This window comes from Pelodiscus sinensis, unplaced genomic scaffold (genome assembly GCF_049634645.1).
Source record: "Pelodiscus sinensis isolate JC-2024 unplaced genomic scaffold, ASM4963464v1 ctg67, whole genome shotgun sequence".
NCBI classification, from domain to species: Eukaryota; Metazoa; Chordata; order Testudines; family Trionychidae; genus Pelodiscus; species Pelodiscus sinensis.
Window position 1 is genome coordinate 70474 of NW_027465935.1, and position 21508 is coordinate 91981.

General features: G+C 43.6%; 1 protein-coding gene across 2 annotated transcripts in view; it reads left to right on the forward strand.

Moving 5' to 3' along the window:
• Positions 1–1718: 1718 nt before the first annotated feature.
• The window catches only part of MORC2 (MORC family CW-type zinc finger 2), a 53055-nt gene continuing 33265 nt past the window's right edge, over positions 1719–21508 (forward strand). Inside the window, exons 1-5 of one of the 2 annotated variants that reach the window (XM_075917044.1) lie at positions 1719–2070; positions 9263–9316; positions 11866–11900; positions 13714–13782; positions 18620–18710. In XM_075917044.1, the coding sequence (XP_075773159.1) occupies positions 2003–2070; positions 9263–9316; positions 11866–11900; positions 13714–13782; positions 18620–18710 (317 nt within the window). In that variant the 5' untranslated portion in view covers positions 1719–2002. Of the gene's footprint in view, positions 2071–9262; positions 9317–11865; positions 11901–13713; positions 13783–18619; positions 18715–21508 lie in introns of those variants that run through there. The other variant, XM_075917045.1, reaches the window with a different exon arrangement.

Sequence of the window (21508 nt, forward strand, 5' to 3'; positions counted from 1 at the left end):
TCATGTGGCGCTAAGGCAGGTAGGGATCCTATTTTATTCTGCCGTGCCACGGATTGGAGCTTTGGTGGCCTGGTCAGAAGTGCCGACCACAGTTGGCAAGATCTCTTTTTGATCAAGTGTTCAGATCAAAATGATGGACACCTGGAAAACCTGTGTGGGTTGTGGGCGGATGCACTTTAAAGGCAGAAGGGCACAACCAGGCACAAGGATGAGGTGGGAGAGGCTGCATGCAGCAAAGGTCATTTCTATGGGCCACCAGGATAGCTGCCGGAACTTAAAGTAGGATTGCCAGGTGTCCGGTTTTTGCCCAGACAGTTCGGTATTCAGGTCCCGCATCCGGTTTAAAAAAAAAACAAAAAACCACAACCCTGTTTCCCTCGGACAGAAGCCTGCATCTGGCAGGGGAACGAGGAGCCCAGGAAGCCCTGCGGAGACAACTTCCCCCTGCTGCATCTGGCGGGGGAGTGAGGAGCGTGGGGCCATTTGAAGGCGCAGCACACTTTTTGGTTTTGGCTTAACAACTTTAGTCTCCCCCTCTTTTTTTTCCTCAACAGAATTTTTTTCAGATTTTTCTGAGGGAGGGGAGGAGGGCAGGTATTCCGTATTTTTTGTTAAACCATCCGGCAACCCTAACTAGAAGTGCTACCCCCAGCCGGGATTTCCATTATATATGGGTTTAGTTTGGTCCCATGGCTCTCAGCCCCCACTCTCTATAGCAGCGGTTCCCAACCTTTTCCAGATAGGGACTCATTTTGACAATTCAGGAAGACTTGGTGACCTAAGGCAATTCGAAAACGAGGGTGGGGGGGGGGGGCACAGCCAGGTGGGGAGACACTTGCCAACCCTTCTGAAATGTAATAGCAATCCATATTTGGGTCCCGACTCATAGGTTGGAAAACCTTGCTCTATATCAAGGGTGGGGAACCTTAGGCCCGGGGGACAGATGCGACCCCGCAGCTTGCCTCAATCTGGTCCCCGAGGCTCAAGGTCAATCCCACCATCGGGTAGCCCGCGCTGGCGCTTCACCCCACGCCCCATCCCCATTGGAGCACTTGCCCAGGCCCCCCGCCGGCAGTGGTGGGGGAGGGGACTATGGGGTGTGTCACCTCAGTGAGGGACACCAACGCAACATGCACACACACCCGCGCACATGTGCACACGTCATGCACACACACACGTGTACACACGTGTCACACACACGCGCACACGTGTCACACACGCGCACACGTGTGCACACATGTTGGACACGCGCACACGTGTCACACGCGCGCACGTGTGCACACGTTGCACACGTGTCACACACACGCATGTCAGAGAAAGGGGAACAGCCAGGTCTGTTCCACGGAAGGGGGAGCTGCCAGGCCCCCCACGGAGGGGGGGGGCAATTAGGAAGGGCCATCCAGGGACCCGAGGGGGCGCGCTTGCCACCTAGGCCCAACCAATCAGGGCGCAGGACCCGGCCGACCCAACCTCACGCTCCGCCGCCGCTCACTCGCGCGCGCCTCAGAGCGCCGCCTCGCGCTTTAAAGGCCGCCTCCGTCACGTGACGCGGGCAGGCGGGCGAAGCCGTCGCGGCGGGCGCCATGCCTCTCCCGTCACGCGCTCCCGGCGGCGGCCGCCCATTGGCGGGCGGCTCGGTTCCCGCCCTCCCGGGAGGCGGGGCCGGCGCGCGGGGTAGCCTGCGAGCGCGGCGCGCGCCAGCCCACAGCAGACAAAGCGGGGCCGGTGGCGGTTGCAGCGGGCGGAAGGGGAGCGGGGGGGTCTCGCGGCTGAGGGGGGGGCGGCGACGCGCGGGGCCCGGCGTTGGCGGGAGGCTCGCGCCGCATGGCGGCTCCGCCCAGGGCAGGCGGCGCCTCCTGGGACAGGCCGTGACGGGCGCGGCGGCCTCGAGGCTCCCGCTGAGGCGCGCTGAGGAGGGGGGCGGGGAAGCCCCGTAGGCGCCCAAGAGCGCGCGAATTAGCGTCGTGCTGAGGGGGGGGGGGGGGCAGGGCTCGGGCCCGCCATGGCCTTCACCAACTACAGCAGCCTGAACCGCGCCCAGCTCACCTTCGAGTACCTGCACACCAACTCGTGAGTGTCCCGCCCAGCGCATGGCGCCCAGCCGTAGCTTTCTTTTCAGCGCACCGGCAGCCGGGCGGGGCCGGTCTTGAGCCAGCCGCAACCGGTTTTGGCCGGTCTCGAACCAGTCGCGGCTGGTCGTGGCCCGTGTCGAGCCAGCCACGGCTGGTCGGAGCCAACTGCAGCCGATCGGGGCCCGTGTCGAGCCGGTTGGAGCCCGTGTCGAGCCTGGCTGTGGCCTGTGACGAGCCGGTCGCAGCTGGTCGTGGCCCGTGTCGAGCCAGCCGCGGACGGTTGGAGCCAGCTGTGGCTGGTTGGGGCTTGTGTCGAGCCAGTCGCAGCTGGTCGGGGCCCGTCGCAGCTGGTCAGGGCCCATGTCGAGCCAGCCGTGGCCGGTCGGAGCCAGTCGCGGCTGGTTGTGGCCCATGTCGAGCCGGCCGCGGCCATTCGGAGCCAGCTGTGGCTGGTCGGGGCCCGTGTCGAGCCAGTCACAGCAGGTCGGGGCCCGTGTCGAGCCAGCCATGGCCGGTCAGCGCCAGTCGTGGCTGGTCGTGGCCCATGTCAAGCCAGCCGCGGCCGGTCGGAGCCAGCCGCGGCCGGTCGGAGCCAGCCGCGGCTGGTCTCTGGCCCATCTTGACCCAGCCGCAGCCAGTAGGAGCCAACTGCGGCTGGTCTCTAGCCCATCTGCAACTTTAGGCCTTTTTTTTAACAAAGAACCGATGCCAAATTGCCTTGCTAATCCAGAAAGGGTCCTCCGTTTCCTGTCTCGCTTGAAGAGAGCCTTCCGCTACAGGAGTGGGGTTTGTATTTTCACCTCAAGTCCATTCGACCCATTTATATGAGATGAAACTCAACGGTGGATGTTAAAAGAATCACATACTTCTCCTGCTGCCAGCTACTCTTGATCAAATGATCCAACAGCATCGGAAAGATAGAAGCCGTCAGAGGTGACTTCAGGAAAAGAAACGACACTTGAAAATAGTTTGTGAGAAGAATGTCCTTTGTGTCGGATTCCTCTGCCTTTGGTTTTCTCTCAAAAATAACGTGTCTGCTGAGGAAACTGGTATTTTTCTTTTCCCTGAAGGATCTGTAGATCACAGGGTAAGGAAGACAAATAATTTTTGCACGTACATAATGCCTTTCAAGCATCACAAAGTGCTTACAAATAATAAGTATCAGAATGCCTCTAAGAGGTAGGTAGGTATTATACCCATTGTAAAGATGGGTAAATTGAGGCACATGGCATGACATCATACATCTGTAGCAAAACTGCGAGTAAAATCCAAGAGTTAACACCTAGGTACCTGCTTTAAATACTAGATGAACTATCTCACTGGAGAATTTGTTAACAAAGGAACTCTTTTTTTTTTTTCTTTTTATCTACTTACTTATGTTTTAGAAAAATAGACACTTTCCTAAAATAGCGGACACTTTAGCATAGCTCTTGGAAAGTGAAGAACATGGAACAATTGGAAAAAATAGACTTCCTAGAGTTCACAGAATGTGCTTTTCTGCAGAGGAATTTGGATATGAACAATCAGTCTTTCTTGATAATGGTCTTTTCTCTTTTATAATGTTTCTTTGGGTTCACGCATGTCTTGTTCAGGTGTATTTTTAAGTATGTTTTGTTTCTGTTTCCAGTTGGCTTTCAGGGGCTGTTGTGTTTTAGTACAATATATTGGAAGTTCTGAGGCTGTTTTCTTAGAACATACCCCATGTTGCTTCTGGAGTCAACGTGGCAGTGTTTTAAGAAAATAAAAATAGTATATTGATACCTGTCAGAAAACTTCAGACTACAAGTAATCAGTCGTGTACTGCTATATAAGAGAGACGGAATTCCATCATAAACTGTGAGATTTCGTTATCCTTACAGGAATACGTTTGGGTATAACGATGCACACTAGTGATGGATTCTTCTCATTGTTGTCATTTGGCCGTTGGAGGAACTCTACTGGTTGGATTTTACGGCCCCTTTGTAAAAGAGGGAACAGGTAGAATTGACTGAGTATTAATAGGAGAAGTATGTATGTTGTGTGAGGTCATCTGATGGGTATATGAAGACTTGGAGTTGAGTTTCTGGTGCTGTCATTGAGTTTCTGGTGCTGTCATTGACTGGCCAAGTGACCATGATGTCCAGTTGCTCCACTTCTGTGGCGCGTGTCTTACCAATCAGGAAATGATTAAAATATCCAGCTCCATGGCAAACTGGTTCTAAATTGTGCTGTGAGGTCCCAAGAGTCTGCAGTACTCTCGTGTGGCAGATTGAAAAGTCTGCAGCATCTGCATTTCAGCTACAAAATGGAGACTTCCAATAAATATGAGATTGACTAGTACAGTCATTAGTTGCATGTTTATTTTTATATGAAAGTAATTTTTTGCTGTCATCACAATTTCAGTTTTTAATGTGCTATAGATTTTTGCAGTGCATAATTGCATCACAGAAATTGTTAGCAGGTAGGATGGAGGTTTTGGAAATAGGGAGGGGCACAATTAGAGTTTTCAGCAGCCAACCAAGATGACAGGCTTTTTGAGATTGTGGAACAAGTACTTTAGTTGGCTATATCTACTAAAATGATCAAGAGTAAAATAATTAAAGAAGCGACATTTTAAATTTCAATCTGTTTTGAATTAACTCCTTGAGATGAATGGAGCATTCGTCTTTCAAAACCATTGTCTTGGGCATTTGCAGATTGACACTGTCATGTCTCATGGTTGCTTTCACAACCATGAATACTAAGACCTTCTGAAATGGCTGCTTAGATTTTGAAGCAGTTTGTGGCTGTGGAGATGCAAAATACATAGTTCCTGATTATAGCTATTTACTTCTTAGATTTTTGTTTACTGGGAAAATGAACCATGGCTTGTTTATTTTTGCTTTTGTGGGGTTTTTTTTTTAATCCACTCTGCACAAACTAAGCGTTTTTTTTTGTTTTGTTTTTTTTTGTTAATTAGAACATTGCTAGCCACTCCTTAGCAGTTCAGCTAACACTTAAACATGCATTTACTGGATCACCCTTAGCCATGACTTTAAAGGTCGACCTTAGGAGTTATGATTAATGGTCTGTTTTTAAGCATCTGGTGTGTTTGACAGCTTGCTAATTAAAGTATTTAAATAGATACGTTTTTCATCACAACTCATTTTCGCAGTATAGTTAAAAATCTGAGTTGTATTAAGAACTGTAAAGACTCTTGAGATCATAGAACACTAGAACTGGAAGGGACCTTGAGAAGCCATCGAGTCCAGTCCCCTGCCCTCACGGCAGGACCAAGCACCACCTACACCATCCCTGATAGATGTTTATCTAATCTGCTCTTAAATATCACCAGAGATGGAGATTCTACATCCTCCCTAGGAAACTTATTCTAGAGTTTAACCACCCTGACCATTAGGAAGGATTTCCTAATGTCCAACCTAAACCTCCTTTGCTGCAATTTAAGCCCATTGCTTCTTGATCTTTTCATGAAAGGTTCTGTGTAAGGCAAAGTATGATTATAATGAACAGTTATGGATCCTTAGTATTACAGATACCCTAAACCCATGTGTTCATGTGTGTTCCTTTATTTTAAAAAAATTAAAATGTAACTATTAAAAGTTTGAGAAACTGGTACAAAATTAAAATTTCAAGCATTTAAAATTTTTAAAACGAGTGGAGAACCTTTTTTGGTTCGGGGGCCATTGACCCACAGAAAAATCAGTTGGGAGCCACACACAAGGGAGAAGTTTAAAAAAACAAAACAAAACCCCAAGCCCCTCACTAATGTGGCACCTGTCTGAAAAGGAGAGAGACACTCCCCACATTTCCCTCCCACACCAGAGACTAGGGGTGGGGGGGCCCAGCTGTCGATTTTGTGTGCTGTAGTGAGGCAGTGGGAATCTGGAGTGCCAGTACAGGTTCCCCAATGCTGGGAGGCCCCTGAGTCTCGGGAGGTTGGATCCAGGCAAGCCCCGGTCCTGCGACTCTCCACCCCGGTTTTAAAATGAGATGAACACAAAAATGCATGTAGACCTGGCTAATTTGTCTTTACGCTGGATTTGTTGATACGTGTTTGTGATGTGTAGTTGTTTGAAGCAATTTTTAAAAATTTGTACCACTAAATTGTCTTCAGAAACAAATCTTGTAATGACCGCCTATGGTCGAGAGTTGTTAATTTGTGGCTAAGTTAAAACGAAATCTGGCCCTCACAAAATAAGCCTTGTTCACTTCAGATGTTGTTCTCAGTAGATTCTGCAGATGTTCAGAACATGATCACACCCACTTTCCGGGTTCCTTGAATTTGACTTCCCTTCACTGTGGTCTGAATATGTTATACCTATAGCATTGTTGAGTTCCTTGGGGCTTAAGTCTTGGTGATACTCGAGTACCTTGGACTTGGTTCATTTTTGAGTGGTGGATGGTAGTAATACTACTTCCCAAACTCACATCACTTGTTTCTCAGAGTAAAGAGAGGAAATATATTACAAAGTTAAACAAAATGTACATCATATGATTAAGCAGTGCAATAGCTAATAGTGAAGATACTTACAGTAGAAACATCTGAATAAATATATACACCAAGGTGAATGGGATAGTTCGTTCCTCTCAGATATTATTTCAGGCTCTTTGCTAACTTGGGCAGATGACATTTCATTGGTTAGATTTGATTCATGTTTTACAACATTTTCTTTACAACTGAAATAGCTCAGACCTCTTACTGGACAAAAAATGTGTCTTGGGAGAGAATCTTTACATTGTCAAGTTGTACATAGGATAGATGCAAGTATTTATTTTTGGGGTAGCTTTGACACAGAGGAAGTAGGCATATTGTTGCTATGAATGAAGAGCTTCGTTAATAACAGTGCAGGTCAGCATCTTGGTCTGGTTTGAAAGTTAATGTGAACTTTTTGGGGATCGTTGGTGGTTTTTCAGAAGATGCCAGTTGTGAAATCAGTAGTATACTTTTTTATACACACTGTAAGAAAGTTACATGTTTATATGCCCTATCTAGTGATAAATATTTTTGGATTTCAATTCAAGCGTTTTTAGCGACATTTCGTCTTTTTGCCTCAATTGATACGAGGAGACTTTGTTGTTAGGTATTCAGATACCACTGTGAGTCAGTGCTAAAAACACAATTATTTAGAAAGGGATTAATCTTTTTTTTTTCCATCTCCTTATCTTATTGTATGATCAGGTTTTTCATTCCTGTGATCTTTGTTTTTAAATCCATATTTACATCTTTAAATAATGCAGAACAACGTATTCTTAAATAGTAGATTCACTATGGTTTAGTTTGAAGTGTTTGGGGATGTGAAATGTGCAGAAGTATAATGCGTATTAATTCTGAATCATTTGTTTGCTTGTGGCTATCCATAGTATGGAGTATTCTCCAGATATATTTTCTGTGGGTTTTTGTAATTGTCCTTAAACATTAGAGCATTAGAAATCTGCGTATGAGGGAATTCCTCACTTTCTGTGGATTTAGCATTTCCATGGCTATTCCTGTGTTCTGTCCAATTTTTAAGCTTTCATTTTAAGAGAAAATTAAATGCTTCCAGGTCTCCTGGTTATGAACAGAATTTTCCCAAACTAATACAACTTGCATGCAAACTGAAACAATGTCTGAAAGATGTGAAAGGCATTTGTATAAATGAAGTGGCTCCTGAAAGCTAATACCATCTTCACTGCTGATCGCTTTTCTAGAAACAGCCCATCCTTTTGACCTTTTGGTGCAGAAACATCACATCCTCTTCTCTTGTACCTATGGGTGAAGTCTGAATACTACTACTTTTAGTCTAATCAGAGTTCAGCTGATGCGTTGGTTTTTTTTATTTTTGTAGTGGATATGAAAGATTAATCCTATATCTGCAAGACTCATTTGGACAAAGCACCTCTGTGATTAGGTGTCAGCGTTCTTCTAAAGTTAAACGTCTGAGTCAATAAACGTGAATTTCTAGCTCTACATGTGGCCCAGTCTGTATTGATCACTTAAACTGATGAGGAACACCATTCCTCCAGATTCTGCGTTTCCTGTAGTTTAGGTGAAGTTATCAAAGTACGCAGCTAGTCTGCATTTGAAAACAGATTAGCTTTTGAAGATGCATCACCATGTTGGATGTACAGTGGAGATTTTATGTCCATTGGACATTACCCAGAAAAATAACTTCCCCTCTTCTTTAAAGCTTTAAAGAGCCCGTAAAAGACTTTGTGGGGACAGACCGCCACAAAGTAACCATGTGAAATGTTAGTTTTGGATTGAGCACCTCTTACAAAATTACTCAGAACTTTGGACTCAAATGTTCTAGTCTTCATTGCAGTCCTGAACTGGGATTCATTTAGATACATTTTGACATTGGATTCCTCAGACCATGTGATTAAATATGCCATGCTGACTCGCAACTCACTTTTTCTGGATTAGCAACAGCTGCAGCCATTGATTTCTCTGGAAAATATCACATGATTTGTGCAACAGTAGTAAGCATATGAATGCATACCACATTAATATTTATCAGAAATTCAACTCTCAGAAGAAAAGAAACCTCCGATCCTATGCAGTTTAATCATTGCTGTGGTGTGTTTTATTAGTTAAAAGAATTTAATTAATTGTAATTTGAAAGAAACAGACAGTATGGTAAGTAATCAAGGATTCACATGTATTGATTACTTCTCAATAGAAGAGTGCTTGTCAGTTCTCTGTTTTGACACCTCGTAATAGGGAGAGTTAATATCATAATTTTCCCATTAGCTAATAACCTTAATAACAATACATAAAGCTGATAACTTAGATGTTGATTCACAGTGGTTAATATCTTCCTTTAATCATTAGCTGTTTTATCGGTCTCTTGTTTTTGACCGGAGTGAATACAGCCGGTCCCCAAGTTTGTGAACGGTCGACTTATGACCGTTCGCAGTTATGACCAAAGCTGTTGTAAATGGTGGACCCTGAGTTACAAACGCGATCCACGCTTACGAACAGCGCAGTTGCGTGTAACTCAATGGGGTACGACTTACGAATGAACAGAGTTACGACCAATTGCTTGGTCCATAACCAGTTCGTAAGTCACGAAGAGGCTACAGTGCACAACTAATTGTTAGGTTTTTTTACATTGACTAGCAGGGAAGTATGATACAAATTGGAGACTTAGTTTGACATACATATGAAATTGAGGGAAACAGTCTTTCAATATTGCAGTAACCTTACTGACTCTCCGTGTTTGATGTTGCAGAACCACTCATGAGTTCTTGTTTGGTGCCCTTGCTGAGCTTGTAGATAATGCCAGGTATGTATTTTGAGACTGCATTTGTATTGGGAGATAATTAAGTTGCTGGTTAAATGTGTGAGGTGTGGTTTAGGAGAAGCAGTGATCTTCATTTCCAGTACAATAGCCAGAAAGACATAATGCAGAAGTTTATAGCTGAATGGTGATGGTGCAGGCCCTATCCAAGAGGAGGACAGGGTCCCATTTTGAAAAAATGATGGTATTAAGCAGCTAGAAAACAGTGTGTTGAGAGACCAAGAAGGAAGATCAGTTGTATAGCCTTTTCCCCCTAAACTTTTGATGTGGTTTTGCATTGTTGTGCTTTGCAAAAGTGAATCTTAAGGTGGCTTGATAGGGCATATGCTAGAGTAGGGGACTCTAAGAACGAGAAGAGTTGATGAAGGGAGAGCAGAAGTGGAATTAATTAGTAGAGAGAAAGTAGAAGTAGATAAAAATGAGAGCCAACACAGATATGTAGATTCTAAAATTTGAAGGAACCATTATTATCCTTTAGTCTGATCTTCTGGATAGCACTGTCCATAGAACTTCCCCAAAATAATTCCTGGAGCAGACCTTACGGAGAATCATCCCATCTTATTTTAAAATCTTAATTTAAAAATGGGCATCAGTGAAGAATCCACAACACACATTAGTAAATTTTTCCTCTGTTGACTCCCTATTAAAAATGTATGCCTTATTTCTGGTCTCAATTTGTCTAGCATCAACTTCCAGACATTGGACTATATTCTACCTTTATTTGCTAAATTGGATGGCCCATTATTAAATATTTGTTCCATATGTAGGCACTTATACTGTATAGCAAATCAATGCAAAACTTTCTCTTTGTTAACCTAAATAGCTAGATTTGATCTCAATCATTGCAGGAATATTTTTGACTCTCTTAATTTTTGTCATGGCTCTTCTCTGAACCCTTTTCAGTTTATCAATATCTTCTTGACTTTTGGGCACCAGAACTGGATGCAGTGTTCCAACAGTGGTTGAACTAGTGCCAAATACAGAAATAAAATAGACTCTCTACTCCTCCTTGAGATTCTGATGTTTGTGCATCCTGACATTGGCTGCTGCCGGAATTAATGTTCAATTCCGGTCGGTGCCCATGATTTAAGAAGAATGTTGATAAACTAAAGATTGTTTAGATAAGATACATGACATTACCAATTGTTACTTTAGTTTAACTCAACTACATAAAAGTTACAACTTCTTCAACAGATCTGCGCTTTCATTTTCTGACTCAATCACGTCAGTGACAAATATCAGAGGAGTAGCCGTGTTAGTCTGAATCTGCAAAAGCTACAAGGAGTCCTGTGGCACCTTATAGACTAACAGATTAATTGAGCATAAGCTTTCATAGGCAAAGACCCACTTCGTCAGATGCAAACAATCAGTGACAAAACGTCTTTTCTCTTAGCCTTTCAGAACTAATGAAAATAAGGGGTAGGGAGCTGGAGTTTATTTTGGGTTTTGTATCTTCAACAGAATTATAAACTAAAATCTGGGTTGTAAACTATTTACTGGTAATAAAGATAGATAAGGAGAACTTGAGTTGAATTTGCAGGACTGGCTTTTTAAAAAAAACTCAGCTTGTGAAGTAAACACATTGAGGGTACATCTACACAGCAGGGCTAAAGTTAAATTAAGCTATGCTACTTCAGCTATGTCAATTGTGTAGCTTAAGTCAAAATAGCATAACTCGGCTTTTGGTACTGAAGTTGAAGACTCTTCCTTTGACTTCCCTTACTACTTGTAAAATGAGGGTTACCAGGAGTCGGACTAAGAAGTCCTCTAGCTCGACATTAGTTCAAAATAAAGGTTTGTAATGTAGATGCACATTATTATTCCAAAATAATGTTGCTGTGTAGATGTACCCTGAGAGACAACTTCTCAATATAATTGCATTTCAAATTCACTAGCTAAGAAAGCAAGCATAGGTGATTCTCTGGCTTAGACATTTGTGTCTCTAGCTCTCTGAAGAACTTTTGGTTGAAGAGGAGGTAAGTGATGCAACTGAAGTTTTGATGGCTTTCAAAACCTGGAAGAAGCTTGACATTTCAGGCTTATTCCATCATGACGTAAAAAGATTTTTTCTTTATGTATTTGATTCCCTCATAAAATTGGAATAGTTATTTTCATTGTAACCAGGTTTAATTACGTATGCCAACATCAGTGTCTTGAGGTAGAGTTTGGATCCGAACAAAGGAAGACCAAAAATGGAACAGAACGCAAACGCTGCTTGCATTTGTTTGAGGGGTACTGGCATTTATAGGCTTAGAGAAATGTGGTGGGTGAGAGATTTTTCTATTGACCAATTTCTGTTGGTGAGAAGACAAGCTATTAAATACTATAAAAACTATTACCTCGTTCATCTCTGTAATATCTTGGGACTGACACATTTACAGCTACGCTGCATACACAGAGCTAGCTTATATAGTTTTTGATCCATACTCTTAACTCCTGTTGAAATTCCCCCTTATACTTGCCTCTTGGGCTTTCTGAGTTGTTTCATCTTCATTTACGCTTTGAATGCTGATTGTGTTTTTGTTACTTTGTAGAGATGCTGATGCAACAAGAATAGATATTTATACTGGTAAGTCAGACTTTTGTTTTTTCCTTAGGTAGCAGCAATGCTTAGTAACCAGGGGATTGCAAAATACACCTAGCAATTATGGATTTACAAGTGGATAAAATTGTATTGGGGACACAAACTCACTAAGATAGTGTCACATTAGGAATCCCTTCAAATGCATAACCAGGGCTTGACAATTTAGAGCCTGAGAGAATGAGCAAGAAACAGCCAGTCAAGTACCTGAGAGAACGAATGCTTGGTGTCAACTCTGAGCCCAAAGCTACCACCCAAGGTCTCATTTCCAGCTGTGACCAGATCTTGATGCTTTAAAGGCAGGAGACTAAAAACATTCCTCCTCCCCCCCCCCCCGAATGTACTAGGGAGGGGAAAAAATGCCTTCCTGGCTCCTGCCAGTGGCCAGCTGAGATGCTGAAGCATGAGCTTTAGGAACAGGAACCGGGTGTGAGCGTGAGCCCTGCTCCCCCACCTTTGCAAACAATTCTGTCGTTAAAATTGCACTCAAATGTGTTAGTTTATTTCCCCCGCAACTTCTGTTTGGAGGCTGTTCCAGCACCTACCCCTTCTGATGATTGGATAGCTTCTTCTAATTTCCAGATTGAGTTTGTTCATGGTCCGTTTATATCTGTTTGTTCTTCTGCCTACGTTGTCATTTAGCTTAGGTAGCTCTTCATCCCTCCCTATTTACCCTGTACTGTATTTACAGAAAGCATCATATCCTTCTTCAGCGTGCCGTTTAGTTTATTAAACAAGCCGAGCTCTGGGCCCTCCATTTCCCTGATCATTCTAGTATCGAAGAATCCTAGGGTTGGAAGAGACTTCAACAAGTCACCCAGTCCAACCTCTTACCCAAAGCAGGACCAACCCCAACTCAATTATTCTAGGCAGGTCTTTATCAAGCCTGGACTTAAAAACCTCTAGGGATGGAGATTCCACCACCTCCCTAGGAAACCCATTCCAGTGCTTCACCTCTTCCTAGTAGCTCTTCTTTGCACTTGTTTCAGTTTAAATTAATCTTTTTGGAACATAGATTACCAGAATTGTACACCACTTGATATTTTCTGTTCAGAAACAAAGACATGAGCTTCTTTTAGTTGCTTTGATTTTAGCATATGAGCTTAAGCTACCTTCTCTCTCTGATAACAAAGATTAGAAATTTTTCAGTAATAAAAATGCCTATAATTTCATCTGCTCCTTTTCATTCTTATTAATGGTGGTGGCTAACTACTTTATAGTGCTTCGGGTGAGTAGCCAATTTACTCTGTAAGGGTGTGTCTAGACTACAGAGTTTTGTCGACAAAAGTGGACTTTTGTCCACAAAACTAAACCTGCATCTACACTACCGCCGAGTTCTGTCGACATAACGTCGACAGAACTCAGCAGTTTTGTCGATGCTGGTAAACCTTATTTTATGAGGAATAACGCCTTTTGTCGACAGAGTTCTGTCGACAGAAGGCATTATTGCATCTAAACTGTCCTTTGCGTCCACACTGTTATGTCGAAAAAGCAGCTTGCTTTGTCGACAGAACTGAATGTAGTCTAGACGCTCTTTGTCGACAGAAGCTTTGTCGACAGTATTTGTCAGCAAAACTTCTGTCGACAAAAGCCTGTAGTCTAGACGTACCCTAACTGGAAAAACTTTAACAACAAATAGTTGAGCAGCACCTTCAAGACTAGCAGTGGTACCACTCGTAAATCATTTTGAAGTTTGAATCTTATTTGCCATGCTGCTCTAGTCCGGAAAATTATGTGCACATTTCAAACAATTTTTAATTCCCCTCCCTATTTGAGTGTAATGTTAATTCTTCTCTTGTAGAACGACGGGAGGACCTGCGCGGTGGATTTATGCTATGTTTTTTGGATGATGGAGCAGGAATGGATCCAAGTAAGTGGCAGAAAGCTGTTTGCACAATGGTTTGCTGAGAAAAATAACGTTAATCTTTGCAAGTATTCTACAAATGTCATGTCTGCTCAGTGAGCGATGCAGGGGATATAAAAACTTTGGTTAGACATTTAGGACAGCAGTGAATCAAGACAAATTGAATCAGACCGTCATAAGGAGTCCATGCACATCCATGTCACGTCTGCAAGGGAGACTCAGAGCTACTTTTTCCTGGGCCAGGGAATCGGTGAAGCTGTGACCAGAATAATTAAACCAGATTTTTTTAGTCTGCCTTGGACCTAAATATGTCTTGCTGTGAGGAGTTCTCTGTCTGCTTTGCAGAAAAGTCTGGCTAAACTCAGTTTTTCCCAGGACCAAGCAGTTGGGATCTGAAGACACTTTCACGAGTTTGACGCAGGCATATCACTACAGGACATCTAAGCACAGTGGGAAGTCCATGCCACCACATAAATGAACCCTTTATTCTCATAAGTGATTAGACGTGGTCTGCTATTGATGAAAAGCATATCAGTACTACTCTCAGATTAAGTATTGGCTAATACTACTTGTTGTAGTTTAATCTGGGCTGCAGAATATATTACTGATAAAGCCATGTGTCTGTCTTCCCTGCTTTGGACAAGAGAAGAAAGGTGTAAAAAGACTCCAGGAGCACTTGACATCAATAGTCTAGAAGTTTCTCGTTTATTTGGTTGAGGTTTGTACTAAGTACGTAACGGCATCCGTCCTAGGCTGTGGGTGCTCTTGGCAAACTCTAAATACCATCAACAGACTCAGAAGTTGACTTAATGAGAGCAATGTTTGAACAGCAATCACATTCCAGCAGCAACCAATATTCAGAACTACCTCTCGAGTCCCAACCTCAGCCTAACCATCAAAACTCCCTCTGGGAAACGGAGACAATTTGGGTCTGACTGTGTGTCCTCAGAGTTAACGCTTGTTGGTCTTCCAGTCATGAGCAGAAGGCAGATTTCCATGTCAATATTTCAAGATCTACCTGTAGCTTTTGACCACATCTCTCTCTGTCTTACTGCCTTGTTGAGGTCGCCTGAAAGGATAGATGGGAACCTCACTTAGTTGGCTAACCACATTTCTTAAGGACATATCTGAGAAGGTTTTGGTGGCTGGTTGCTAGTCTTCCCTGAGCTTTTTCATCTGTGCAATCTTGCTGGATTCAGTCCTCTGTCTATTTTTGAGCATGTATATTGAACTACTGGAAGATATTAGTTGATACTATGGGCTTCAGTGACAACATTGTGCATTGGACATGAATTATGTCCTTTGCCAATTGACTTGGTACTTGAGCGAAAGTATTGGTTCAGCCTGAGTCTGTGAAGGATAAATGCGAAGCTTGTAGAAAGGGGACAAAGTATTTTGAAGAATTGGATGGAACCATGTCTTTGTTCTTTGAGGGCATCTGCCGTTGGATTGTTAAGTTGGTAAGCAACTCAGACTGCTTCCTCTTTGCCAGCAAATGTTTCTTCCTATCTTCAGCAGGCCAGAAGAGTGTGATACTTTGTGACACCGACCTAGTCACAGTGATCTGTCCTTTCATTGCTTCCAGGCTGGATGATTACATTGGGCTCCACCGGTAATGAAGCCACATGGGGGCTCTGCCTAGTTCATTATGCAGCAACCAATCTTAACGGAACTACTGAAAAGAGACCGTTGCTGTACCTGCTGCACTGGCTCTATATCCATTCCACATCTGCCTGAAGGTCTCAGCTCTTACATATGTTAGGATCTAGTAGTCTCCAGTGATCTCTCTCAGTCTCGGCAGATGTGGCAACCAGTTGACCTTTAGGATGAAACTTGCAGGGATCAAGCATAGCATTGTCAGTAGATCTTCTGCCAGAAATCAAGCTGAGTCTTGTATTCAGGATAAAACACTTCTCTGTACAAGTCTTTCCTCAATAAAGGAACAGCTTGTTAATGTATACTCCGTAGACAGACCAGAGCAATGTCACTTAAAAATGGAATTCAAACAAAGGAAGGATGGAATGGGGCAAATCTTGGGTTTTCTGGGCTACTTCCATGGCTCCTCGCTAGAAAAGAGATGAGTATATTAAGAATACCTTCGTAACTCTCCATGTTGATGGCAATGGAGCCTGGATATACTCATAGGTTGTGTCTACATTGCACACTTCTTGTGCCAAAACAACTGTTCTTGCGCAAAAACTTGCTGGCTGTCTATACTGCACGCGCGTTCTTGCGGAAGTAAATTTACAGTATAGGGTCAGAAAACTGGGCTTCTTCCAGAAGAGTTATTCCTCTCCCCATGAGGTATAAGCCCTCTTGCACAAGAGCTCTTTCACAAGAGGGCAGTTTAGACAGGCAGCATGAATTTCTTGCGCAAAAAACCTCTATGGTTAAAATGTCCATCAGAGCTTTCTTGCGCAAGAGAGCTTTCTTGTTAGCTTGATCTGTGGCTTTCAAGTGCCACTGTGGGAAGGCTTTGGTTTTGGAAAAACCGTTTTTGAATCCCAGTAGCTTGCAACATCCAAATATCTGTCAGATGTTTGGTGAACACTAGGCAAAGGCAGTGACATATGCATCCAAAAAAAGCCCTGGAAAATATTTGCCTGTCTTTTAAAACAGACAAAATACAGGACATTCCAAAAGAACTGTTCCCTTAGAGCAGGCATGTCCAAAGTCCGGCCCGCGGGCCAATTGCGGCCCGTGTTCCGGTTTAATACGGCCCCCCCAGGTAATTTGGCAATATCTATCTTTTTATGGCCGCCAACGAATCCATATGTATTGAGATGAATACATTGTAAAATCTCAGTTAATGTCAGTTGGTCTAAATCAGTTATAAATATATTTGGACACAACATGTATACTTGGTGTTATGTTCCTGTTCATATTTTTTTAACTTAAAAGTTGACAGACAACCTTTATTACCAATAATATGTAATGTACTTTACAATGTTCCTGACATATATTTCAGCTTCCTGGATTTTTTTTTTCATCTGGCCTTCAGATATGAAAGGCAGAGTGATTTAACACCTGTTTAGATTTGTCATCCATGTGACGAAATGAAAAGTATGCCGTTTGCAATAAACTTTGCATAAAATAGTTAATTTGCATTTAATTTTAATGGTTCAAGGAATGTCAGGCAAAATGGTCGGCCCTCACGCATGTTCACTTCATCAAATCTGGCCCTCTTTGAAAAAAGTTTGGACACCCCTCCTTAGAGCCTGTTCTTTTTCCATGTCACATGGACAATGTGGAACTCGCTTTCTTATGTAATATGAAATAAATATCATAGGTGAGGTAGAGGTTAGGGAAGACTTCTGATTAGATCCCTCCTCCAAAAAATGTCAGATACCTAGTTTTGATGCTCCATTTCTGATGCCCCAAAAGATCTTGATGGAAGACTTCTGTTTGTGGAAGGATGAGTGCAAATGATTTAAACAGAGGGAATCTCAGAGTGAACCAATTACTCTCTAGAACTTGCACACTATCTTAGAGAGAGGTTTGTTCTTCCCTACTGGCTAAGAACATCCAAAAGAGTTAAGATATGCACAAGTTCCTTACCTTTTTTTTTTAATTGAGGCTATCAAGGGAGTTTCCCGAAAGAGGCTCAACTCAATTTTATTTATAGTCAATAGGGCTACGTCTACACAGCAAGCCTCTTTCAAAAGAGGCTTTTTCGAAAGTATCTTTAGAAAAAGCCTCTTTCGAAAAAGAGCATCTAGACAAGAAGATTTTTCAAAAAAGCGGCTCGCTTTTTCGAAAGTCTAGACGCTCTTTCAAAAAAGCCCTGTTTTCATGCAATAGCGCCATTGTTTGAAAGATGAATTTTGAAAAAAAAAGCATTATTCCTCATAGAATGAAGTTTACCACCGTCGACAAAACTGCCGCATACTTTCGATTTACTGTTGACAGCATGCGGCGGTAGTCTAGATGCAGGTACAGGTTTTTTTTGTTTTGTTTTTTTTCCAAAAAGCCACTTTTTTGGATAAAACCCTGTAGTCTAGACACACCCTAGATGTTTAATAATATCTGTTTGGTGTTAGACCCCAAAACCTTGAAGAGATACTCTACGGAGGCATAGAGCTGGTCTACACCGAAGACTTGGGTCAATATTGGGCGTGCAATCTGTCTGACTCTCCCTCTCTCTCAGGGATGTGCAAAATCTATACTCCTCAGCTGACTTAATCCCTGCTGTTGATGGTACTGGGTTTATGGAAAAAACTTTCTGTTCACAACAGCACACCATCCACTGCTTGTTCCATGCTTGGTTTGGGCCTCCCTCGTCTGGTGGACCAAACTGCAAAGGAGCTCGTTGGCATCCACTTTGCAACCACTGGCCCAATTGTTAACTTTTGTACAAATTAGAGTCGTGTGATCATCCAGGGCTGAACTGAGCATGAGACCCACCTGTACATCAGTGTCCTCCAGCTTCACTTGTTACACGTTCCTGTTGCTCAGCCGTGCTAGTTTTGCTCAGACCACCTGTGATAATATCAAAGCGATGGCCTTCCTAAACAGAGGGGCACCAAGCCGTATAGCGTAAACACAGCTTCAACTAGCAAAACCCAAATGAAATAAGTGCTGTCGGCAAAGGTGCACTGTTGCACCTAAATTATGACTACATTTAGATTTCTTTTGCTGGTACAAAAATACCGTAAAAAAAAATCATACCCCACCCAACATTTTTCTGGCTTTCACTGTATGGATTCAGTAATCTCATCTGTTGCTATGTCATGTAATCATGATACTCTTGTAAAATCATAATTATATGTGTGCAAAGAAAGAAAGAATTGATTTTTTTTCCATACTTCGTAAGTTGCTCTCACCTTCCACTCTGTCATTCCAGGTGATGCTGCAAGCGTGATTCAGTTTGGTAAATCGGCCAAACGATCACCAGAATCGACTCAAATTGGGCAGTATGGGAACGGCTTGAAATCGTAGGTATAACGGAAGCCAGCCTCCTGAGGTCTTGGGGTTTGGCTGGTAGAGCACCAGCAAAAGTTGAAATGTCTATAAAAAGGAAACACTCTAAAAAACATTTTATAAAGCTGTAAGGGAATCGTGACCGGCCTCATTTGTTAGTTTAGCGTTAGGTATGTAAACAGTTACCTGGTAAGTGTTAGGCTTGCTGGGTAGGTAACCGGTTAACCAGCTGGATGGCAAGAACCCAGACAGGGCAGCAGGTAACCCCAACCCCTGTGTGCACCGCATGCAGGTAGCCAGAATCCTCAGCGTTGGCCTAAGGGGGGCAGACGGGACCCTGGCCATGCCATCAGCTCCGGCCACGCCACACCCCAAACAGAGGCAGATGGAAGCCTGGCCTGACTGCTGCAGCGGCAGCTCCGGCCCTGGCCACCCCAGCCCGACACCCCAGGTGGGACCCAGGTCAGCTGGGCTGCAGTTGTGAACAGGGGGTACTCCATTTTGGCCTACTCAGGCAATGAAATTGGTCCTGTGCCTATGATAGCACAGTAAGGGTGTGTCTAGACTACAGGGTATTGTCGACTAAAGTGGACTTTTGTCGACAAAACTATACCTGTGGCTACACTGACACTGAGTTCTGTTGACATAACATTGAGTGAACTCAGCAGTTTTGTCGATGATGGTAAACCTCATTCTACGAGGAATAACGCCTTTTGTCGATAGAGTTCTGTTGACAGAAGGTGTTGTTGAATCTACATTGTCCTTTGCGTCTACACTGTCATGTCCACAAAGTGGCTTGCTTTGTCGACAGAACTGGATATAGTCTAGATGCTCTTTGTCGACAGAAGCTTTGTCGACAGTATCTATCGACAAAACTTCTGTCGACAAAAGCCTGTAGTCTAGACGTACCCTAACTTACTCTGCGTGGCAACATCATGATAGTGAGACTAGAGGTTTTAATGACTGTTTACAAGCAGGAGGCTCTGCTGTTGGCATATTAAGGTGAATCCTGAAGCTACAACATGGGTTCCTAAAGACTCTTCTTGGATGATAATGAATCTTTACTGGGAATGAGGTTCTGATTTGTTCTTTTGATTTGGGGCACATTCCAAAATGTGGGGGGCAGCCAGGCTTTGAGTGACTATTGGGTCTCAGTTTTGGGGATCAGAGTGGTTTGTAAAATCGCTAATCGCACCTGAAAAGTGTGTCTGGGGGCCCATTTGTGAGGCAAAGAAGTATGTGCATAAGCATGGCAGTCCGTCTTCCTCCAGGCTCAAGAAGAACAAGGCATCTTCTACAAGTCCTAGCCTTGGAGAAGCAATGTGTTCCAAGACTCACAATCATGACAAATTGCCAGATCTGCTGGTTATGTCCGAGTCATGTATGCCTTCCAAGTCAGCTCCCCAAAATCCAGGAAAATATCTGTCCTGAAGCAGTTGTCCATTCTGGCTCTGGTTCTGACTGCAGATATGTGCCACTGACAACAGCGAGGTTGGAGTCAACACCTGGGCCTCATGAACTTTTTGCTTTGGGTGAAACACAGTCTCTGTGCCTTCCTATACAATCTGAACATAGAGAAGAATGTTCTCCTGCCTTGGACTTATTGCATTTGGATTGCACTTCTGCCTGCTCCTCGTACAGTTCCGATGATACCACTTTTAGAACCAGACTCCAGAATCTCATCATTGGAGGACTCAGATGGGTTGCCGGACCACCTCTGCTCTACCACCTCTGCCCAGTCTGTGGCAATACCCTCCCTTTTCCGCTCTTTGGGACTCTCCGTAGCATCTAACTGATCCATCCTATTGGCCACATAGAGATTCCTGGCTGCAGTATCCTTCTTTTGGAGGCTTCCTGTTCAGCAAGAGCGGAGTCACCTCTTTCCCCGCTTTAATTATCGTCAACTGAGCACTTGGGGCCAGTCTTGGAGGAACTGCTCAGTTCCTCTCCAGTGATACCACTGCAACTGGGAGGATATTTGACATCCTCTCCTGATACCACTGTATCTTTGACCATCCTCTCCTTTGGCCTTCAGATGACTTTTTGTCAATTCCAGGATCTCTTGCACAGTGTGGCTGAGGACCTCCATATACTACTGGGGGAAATACAGGGCACATTACAACAGTTTCTCGACATCCTGCACACCTCAGTAGTAACCAGGGCTGTCTGCCAATCAATTATGTCCTCCTTCAACCCATTCCAACTGTCTGGCACTCCCTAGCTACTTGCACACTCACTCCCAAGGGGACAGAGAAGAGACCATGAGATGTGAGGACATGAGGGAACAGGAACTATCTAGTTCTCTAACAATACCAGTGACAATGGACTGCACCAGGTAGATGCGCTATTCTGGCAGAAAAGGAGGGCAAATGACTGGGCCCATTGGCATGCAAGATCTTCTCAATGTCTAGTCTTCACTAGACACTTTTAGCTAAATGTGCCTTCTCAATTATGACATGTTGTTGGACTTTACAGAATACTATAGAGGACTGGAATTTCAACGTGACTCATCTTTTAAATCTGAGGCTGGCAATACTCTCCACTCACTCCATTTTCAGCATGAGTCTATCTACTAAGGGAATGTATCCTTTGAATACTCAAGGAGCTGATTGAGGAGGTATCTGAACTATTAGCTGTCATCTTGGAAAAATTATGGAAGACGGGAAAGATTCCAGAAGATGAGAGAAGGGCAAATCTAGTGCCCATCTGTAAAAAGGGGAAGAACAACAACCCAGAGAACTACAGATCAGTCAGCTTAACTTCTGTGGTAGGAAAGATAATGGAGCAAGTAAGGAGTCCATCTGCAAATATC